This window comes from Nothoprocta perdicaria, unplaced genomic scaffold, assembly GCF_003342845.1.
Source record: "Nothoprocta perdicaria isolate Ctin4 unplaced genomic scaffold, notPer1 scaffold_4, whole genome shotgun sequence".
Lineage (NCBI taxonomy): Eukaryota > Metazoa > Chordata > Aves > Tinamiformes > Tinamidae > Nothoprocta > Nothoprocta perdicaria.
In genome coordinates this window covers 8578854-8587460 of record NW_020455643.1, presented here as the reverse complement: position 1 = coordinate 8587460, position 8607 = coordinate 8578854, and the positions used below count along the sequence as shown (strand labels likewise).

General features: G+C 39.3%; 1 protein-coding gene across 1 annotated transcript; it reads right to left on the bottom strand.

The window, feature by feature from the left end:
• Positions 1-293: 293 nt before the first annotated feature.
• LOC112952345 (cytochrome P450 2J6-like) lies at positions 294-6838 on the bottom strand. Its single transcript, XM_026045187.1, has 9 exons — positions 6668-6838; positions 6007-6169; positions 4999-5148; positions 4471-4631; positions 2618-2794; positions 1997-2138; positions 1222-1409; positions 795-936; positions 294-517 (listed from the first exon to the last, which is right to left on the bottom strand). The coding sequence occupies exons 1-9, from the start codon at positions 6836-6838 to the stop codon at positions 339-341; spliced, it is 1473 nt and encodes a 490-aa protein (XP_025900972.1). The 3' UTR covers positions 294-338.
• Positions 6839-8607: the final 1769 nt, after the last annotated feature.

Here is an 8607-nt window from a genome sequence, read left to right as displayed (position 1 = left end):
GTATACCCTTTGCTTAAAATTCTTTCTTTTAATCTTGTTTCCAGTTAGAAATAATTAAGCAATAATTCCAAATCAGATTATTGCCTTTATGCCTTTATTTGTTATGTTTTAGGAGAATTTTACCAAGATTTTCCAAGCAGAAAACAAGAATGAAAGATTAAGTCTTTGTAGGTACAGGTCTTGTCAGAAGGTAACCATTTGAAAAGCATCTGTCAGGGAAGAGACTAAGATAAATATTGTCATAAGGAAAGCACAAATCATAAGATATGCAAGAGGAATTCACATGCATAGACAATCTGGCAGCACAAGTACTCCCTGAATCTGTGGGGCACCGTTGCCTACCGAGGAATGGCACAGAGCTGGTATGGAGGTGGCTTCATTGTGCTGCCAAAAACGAGTTCTGTGTTGATTTCTTTCACTCCTTCTGGCAGGATGAACCTGAAGGCTTGCAACAAGGTGGAGAAGACAATAAAGAGCTCCATCCGCGCCAGCAGCTCACCCATGCATACTCGGTGTCCTGTTAAAATACAGAAAAAGGCAAGTTTTATATCTTTATATCTCACTTTCTAACTTTCTCAGTTAAGTAAGGATCTGTAGTTTACTTTCTGCAGACTTTGTCATTTTTTCCCCATAATTAAATTAATTTGTCATTTAATGATTCATATCTTTAAAACAATGGAAAGTGTCTATATACCTATTTATAGATGCTTACCCAGTTTATGCTGAGGAATGAATGAATGTTAAGTTACTTAAGTTACTATTACATGAAATAAATTCCTCTTTAGTGCACTTACCTATTGAGAATGGTAAGAATGCTTCTCTGTTTACAAAATTTCCATCTTTATCCAGAAAGTGGCCTGGATTGAACTGTCGAGGTGTCTCCCATTTTTCAGGATCAGACAGAACAGAGTCAATATTGGCTAAAATTATGGTGTTCTGGAAAAAAGGAGCAGCTACTTCAAGTCGGTCTTACAGTTCACATTCATCACATAAGCACRTAATGCCATAGAAGCAAGCAATTTAAAGACCTAATTAAAGTCTCATCTTTCAAAATGGCAACCAGCTTTGAAACATAAGAAGCTTAAGCTTTTGAGAATGTTATGATTTCTTCATTTCCTTTATTATTTGCTACCAATAAACTCAATAAGTGTCCAGGGCTTTACCTTTAAAACTTTTTAAAGTTTTAGAAATAAGATACTMAAATATAAAGCATCTTTGTACCTTTGGAATATGAAATCCCAGCAGCTCTGTGTCTTTCACACTCCTTCTGGGAAGGGCAATTAATACAATATTACTGTATCGCTGGATCTCATGAACTACAGCATTTGTGTAGGGTACCTTCTTTCTGTCTTCATAGCATATTACATGGGAGGGACCCAGCACAGTGTCCAGCTCCTTCTGGACTTTCTCTAAGGAGAAATATTCATATTTAAATACATGGCAGACAATCTATGAGCTCTATATTCATATCTTTTCSTATTGTTTTTGATAATAATAAAAAATTCATTATGTGCAGTGTTATTTTATAAAAATAAGAATCCCTTCAAATTYCCAAACAGCTGACCTAGATAAAATTTAATACTCAATTTCTTTATCCATTGCATAACCAAGTAGTTTTTTAAAAGTAATAGTAGGAGACAAAGTGTTATAAAAACACTTCGTCTCCTGTGGCATACTTARTTTATAAAAAGGCTTTTTTTTTTTGTTAGCTTCTGGGAGTAAACCATAAAATAAAATATTAATCATGTAGGAGGAAATCCTTTCTCCTTGCTACTCCTACCACTCACTTCTTGTCAGTCTTCCTGTGCATCTGGTCCCCAGCTTACCCAAGACTCTCAAATGTGAGGCCTTTGGAGTGATTTGCATACCTTTTAATCCTTTAATCAGAGTTCATCTGATTCATCAGCTATTAATTTATGCCTCTGTACTACTGTTCTTTGAACAAGCTCTACTAATATTTTAGCCTTTATATTTTCTAATGTTTGGGCACACTCACCTTGAATCTCTGGATAAAGTACCATATAAAGTAATGCCCAGCGCAAAGTGGTGGCTGTAGTTTCTGTACCTGCCAGAAACARGTCAAAAACAGTCTGGCTCAAGTTTGCTTCATCATATGTTGCATCAACATCTCCCTTAGACTGCAGATATGAATGAAAAAAAAATGAGGTTAAGGCACAAAAAAAAAAGCGCATCACAAGAATGCATACTGATTCAAAACAGTAGAATGAACTAAAAAATTAAGCTTTTTGAATAATATAAAACATTAATTTTTTGTTTGTAAATTTATCCCTAGGCACATTTTCTTCTTCAGCAGTGACAAAGCTAGTGAGCTTATCTCCTTTCTGCTCTTGCTGTAAGCCCCAACATAATAGTCATTTCTACTTGTATCTTATCATATGCAAATCTGATACTGTACGTCCTCTTACATTATTATTTCCTTCTCCTCCTGCCATAAAAGAGTTTCAATTTTTAAAAGCTATTTATCCAACGATAAGCTTTTCTAGGRACAGACTGTATATTTCTTACTTGGTTTTAGATACTATCATGATAACAGCAGCACTTAAAATCCCTGGTTGTGCAATGCAGCCAAAGATAAGTTGAAAGCAGAGATACTCACTTGGGCTATCTGCTCCAAATAGAAATCGATAAAATCTGAATTGTCATCTGTTTTTCTTTTTCCTTTGTGTCTTTCAATCTCTTTTGTTACTAAAGCATTCATAAAACTTATGCTAGACATGGTCTTCTTGCATGATTCCAGAAAAAGTAGTGCGAGCTGGGGAAACAGATCATAGATCTATAGAAGAAAGATTTAAGAGATGCTGTGCATTATTGAGATTAACCAACTAAATCTGAATCCTAACATAGGCCTGTGGGCAGTGGAAGAATGAACACAAGCCTCTGATTACTACATCTTCATCTAGTAATCCATTAAAACCTTTCCTAATCCCATTTTTTCCTGAAGCAGAATTTCCCTTGGTACTATGCTATAGATTTTCCAGTATGATGTACAAAGAATAAATGAGATTATTAGGTTATAACTCCTTGGCCCTCCTATTTAAATGGCAGCTAAATTACAAAKGTACATCTTCCCACAAGGGCATTCAGATTCCCAGTTTTTCTCTTCTGTTGTCCCATTGCAAAATTTCTCTTGCAGTTATCTATCCACTTTCCAAGAAAATAAGTTAGAACAGGCAACCACTAAAGCATTTTACACCACTATGGAAACACTGTAGAGAGCAGGACAGAGTTAAACACCAGACTATGAGGCTTTGGTTGGCTGTGGCCACGCCGTTAATATAGTTGTGAAGAACAGGCTCTACAAATGTCTACTGAGAGTAGTTCAGAAATAGCTGATCCTGCATTTACCTGGCTTAGACGATAACTTAGCAATTATTCCACCTGCATCTTCTGAGAGAAAAATTATAAGCATTTTGATTTTTTACCAGGAGTATCAAATTAATAGTCAAATTCTGTAGGACCAGAATGCTCTTTTACAGCAATTTTCAGTTAGTAAGAGATGAAAAGTAGTGGAAAATAATACATGCTGGCTGTGTCTCAGCAAGTTCTGAAAAAGGACTTCCTTACTTGTGAGTATATTGGTTTATTTGCTCTACACAGTATTGTGCTTTCCATTCATAAATGGCTAATGATAAAAGAGCCCTTTTCCGAGGCAGGCTGTTCCGTGGTGTTCGCAGCAGCAGCCACAAGTCACACAGAGGCAGGACAGGAAATTCTTCTGTCCGTTGGACCACATCTGAGGTTGGACACTGYTGCCTAGCACAGACACAAACTTCACCCAGCAGGTAACGGGGAGCAACTTCCACTGAGCACTACTGAATTCTCATGGGCATTCACAGACATCRTACAGTGGTACAAAAGGGGGTACAAAATTTAGAGCAAGAGGCTACTATTAAGTAATTTCATGCTACCTTTGTGCAAAGGTAACATTTCATGTTACCTTTGTGGTCTCCTTAAGCTTCTACAAGGTTAATAAGCAGTAGTGAAGGAAGGAGTTAAGTGTCATGTTACCCTTTGGACTGTTACTGACCATCACACGATTTCAAATAGTGAAGCCAATTTATCAGACAAAATTTAAAGGAAGTCTACTTCAAAGATTTTCAGTAATTTTTTTTGCCTATATTCTTTATGGAGTTTCAGTTATAGCTTTAAATTGGAGATGTAGAGGTGGTGCTTTTGAAGAAGGTCCTTCATACATGTACTAAACGCAGCCCTATAGCAGCCCTACAAGTTTCCATCCCTTTCCAGAGATACATCATTTCTGTGCTATGCTAAGCATAGCACAGAAACTGAAGGAAGTTCTGAACTAGGCTCCTGGAAATGCTCTTCTGGAACATACTCCAGCAATTCCATGTACATTGATATCTATTTTTGTTATAAAACCATCCAGAAAGTTGCCTTTTTCATTGTCTCTCTGCATAAAAGACAGATACAAATAATAATTTTCCTCACAAAAAAAGAGATGCTGTTCCCAAATGCTCCTATAACATCAGTGGCTTCAATCAAGTGCTGGAAGTCTTCATCTTCTGTAGAGAAGCGGTGTCCAAAAATGACAGCACAAATCACATTGGAGACGGCATGAACAATAGGCATAGTGGGGTCCAGAGGTTTTCCTGTAAACACAATGAATAGCATTTGTTTTTCACACTGAACAGGAAGATAACATCTTATCAAATACTTGCTGCTTGGGAAATTGCAATTTACCAGCAAAAAACTCAAGTAAAATGTAACTTGAGATACCTAAAAAAAAAAAAAAAAAAAAAACCCACAAACGTGAGATACCTAAAAAATCACACAGATCACAAGATAGAGGCTCTTGAGACTCAGCTCCATAGGGACTCTTTCCAACCCATTGTAAGTAATCAAATAATTTCAGAAGCTAAAGGTGACTCCTTCCCAAGCAAAATCAGTCCTCACTGCTACACTGATCGTACAGATGGACTTGCAGAAGAAGTACAAGGATTACTAAAAAACATCTACCCTTTGCTTTCTGGAAGTATTCCACCAGGTGACGGACCTCCTCTTGCAGCTGGTGCTCCTGGCTCCTTTTCCCTACTCCGAGTTTCCTCATGGTTAGCATTCCAAAGCGCCTCTGTTGCTTCCAGAGATGACCGTTAGAGAACATAACCCCTAGGATTATAATGAATCTATTATATGACACATTAATATTTACTAAATGTAAAATGACATATGCAGAAGGAACTGTATCTTCATATAATGTCCCATTTTTTAAATATATCTTACCGGTTTTCCTCATTAGTTTCTGTGAGGTAAAATTATGTGAATTGAAGCCTTCAGAAATCAGTTGAGTGGGTGTAAGTTCAGGGGCTGAAAAGGGGCCTGTTAGTGTTAGATGCACGCTAGAASTTCTGCTTGTTTCCCAAACTTATTTGCTAAACCATATTAGCCATATTCTATTTTTCTATCATGTTGTCACATATTTTGCTTAATTCAACATTCAAAAATGACTCAAACCTGAAAAAGCTTTAAATGTTCCTATTTTGGAAGCTGAGGTAAAGGAAGTTCATTGTTTAAGAAACTAGTGGTAGGAGCTGCAGTGCAGTCCCTGCTATRTATCACCAATGTGTCTCTAGCACCAACACATCTATAGTCAATATATAATATATCACCTCAGTATTTGACCTAGTAAATGCTTCAAKGAAGCTTCTCTGTCATTCCAGTTTTGGGGGCTTGGTTGGTTGATCTTTTTTTCTTTTTATGCAGTCCTGCCTTCCTTTTTCCCCTCTTCTCTAGTCATTTASCTCCTGTATAGGAACTCTTACAATGGCTGTGTTCTGSCATTACTGTTCAGATAGYATTCACCAAAAAGAGATGTTTCATGAACTTACCAAATATATACATATATAYATGTATGTGTGTGTGAGATTTTAAAATGCAAATTACGCATCTTGAGATTCTAAATCAGTTTCCAAAAGCAGAGATAGGGATAGAGCACATGAGAAAATAATTTTCAAACATAATAATTACCATTYCCGCCAGTCAACGCCTTAAAGACGAAGTTTGTTGGCCTTCCAGCAACCTCCTCAGCGTGGGCTGTCATGCCCTCCTTCACCGCCTGGAACCCTTGCAGGACCACGATCGGGATGTGTGAAAGCCATAACGTGACGACGTTGCCATGATTTTGGGCCACCTGTAGAGCRGAGCAGCACCACAAAAACACATGTGGGAACCTGCATGTTTAAATCCARCACGGAGAATCTAATCTTTTCCTTGCCAGATGCCCCAGGAGTACCTGACCTTGAGAAGAGAATATATCACACATACATTCACCACTATTTCTTGGGAAACCTAGAAGCTGACAACGTGACAAGAGTCAAAAAGCCAACATTTTAAATTCTCCGCAATATAAAAGCCTCTCTTTTAAAAACTTTTCCTATTCCTAAGACAAAAGTGCTAGCATCAGTATTATTTTATTCATATGCACCTAAGGTTCCAATGACATATTTTATAATAAGTTGGCAAACTTCAGACCAAGAGATAGACTATTTAATGATTCCTATCAATTCTYATGCTTACACGATATAGAATAAATCCTTAGCATTCAAAAGAAGACTGTGCTATCAAATTTGTATTCATTCTTCAGTCAGCTTATGAGTCCATATAATACATATTGTTGGAAAATACGTACTTTTTTAAGGATCTCATGATGAATTTTGAAGTTCATCTGCAGCAGATTCCCGAAGAAAGGATATGGAATTGGCCCAGGAGGAAATCCTCTTCGTATCCATTGCAGTCTCAGGAACTGCAGAAAGACGAGAGACACAGCACAAAGTACGAGTGTCGCGCTTGCTGATAACATTTTACTTCTGATGGATTCGGGAGACTGCTCTGTGTCTAAAGAACTTCTGTTTGYGTAGAGGACAAATCCAGTTTATCTTACTTCACTGGTACCTCCCAAAAAGACAGAAAAAAAAAAATTCTTGTTCAAGCTTCTGTGTCACTCAGTCCTTTCCCTTCCTTRTACTTACTGCTCCCAGGGGATGAAGTGTTAACGCTCATTTTTAAGCATATATGACATCTATCTATTATAWTACAGCTACAAATCTGACAGGTGTGGCCTTCGAAAGGAGACAAAGTTGAGTTTAATTATACGTCTCTATGTCCAGCGACAAAAATCCCTGCCCACAGTGCTGGGTCCGTGACAAGCCTCTTATAAGAAGAGAGAAATCCAGAAAACTTTCCTGAGGGTCGGCTGCAAGCCTGAGCACCACAGGGTGAGGGAGAAGCTGACGCACGTCATTCCTGTGCAAAGCCTGCGTCAACCATGCACTCTGGCCCTCATCGCATTGCTCTCTTCCTGGGTTCTCTCCTATTCCTTCCACGTGGTTTAAACTTTAAAGTCTTCAGGACATGGTCAGACCTTTTAACTTCATGCCTAGAGTATATGAAACAATATTWAAAAAGCCTTAATCCATCATTGGGTGAAAGCTTGGCAATTATAATGGCACAACATGCAAGTGTCCACACTCAAGTTAGTTCAGCTGCACATAGGTGAGGCTGCAAGACCTTCATGGACAGGAAGAAAGGAGAATTTCTTCACCCCCTCCCACCTGCTTCCCAGCTAATTCCCACTGTGTTGCCTGCAGCAGGAATAAAGATGACGTGAAACAACCTCTGCCAGCTTCTTTCACAAGCATTCTCATGCAGGAGCAATCCAAGAGCTATGAACTTCAGAGTCCATCCTCAGGTAGTGCAAATGCCCCTGTGAACAGGGTCACTTCGGATAACACAGCTTTGGGGCATCTTTGGCACTTGCTCAAGATCAGCACTAGCTTAGGTTCAGTTTACAGAGCTTGGACAACAGCACTTAAAAGCCAAGATGTCACCTAGATGRCTCAGCTGCTCCCATGCCAAAGGTGTACAGACCTTTGAGTCTACAGACCTTTGAGTTACAAATTTCAAAAGAGCAATTTATTACTGTGCATTTTTGATGTGCAGCAACTGAAATGAAGCAAGACCAAAACCCAGCAGATTCCGTGTGCCTAAGAAGGGCTGTGAATGTCTCCATCGCTCCTGAGGCTGCCTGGCTTAACCAACCGCTGGCCGCAGCACCCGGCCCCCGTCCTGCTCYGCAAGCCTTGCTGGGCGCTCAGTGTGTCCCCTCTAGGTGCCCCTCTCTTTTTCACCTACCTTTGCCACACGTCGATGATTGCACCTCGCAAGTTGAGACATGAACTGCTTGTCTGTGGAAAGGCAGCTGCAACTGCTCTCCCATGCCATCAGGAAGAGAGGTTACGGGGGATTTATTTCCTTTCCTCGTTATTTCCTCATCCTGGAGTCGACATTGGCACCTCCTTTGCACAGAGCCATAAGACGGGGTCCTGTGGCCCCACTCCCGTGCTGCTCTGCTTATATTCAATGTGTGAGCAGGGGCAAGTGCCTTGCCAAAGGSGGAGTGGAGCCTGCTAAGCCAAAGCATCTCTCTCAAAGATGAGCATCTTAAAGCATCTCTTAAAGTCTCTCTTGTTATTCACTCTCACCTAAGTCCTATATTCACATGTGCTGGAGAAGCAGGTGGCAACACAACAGACACCAGCTAGACAAATCCTCTCACATATCTACTTTTGC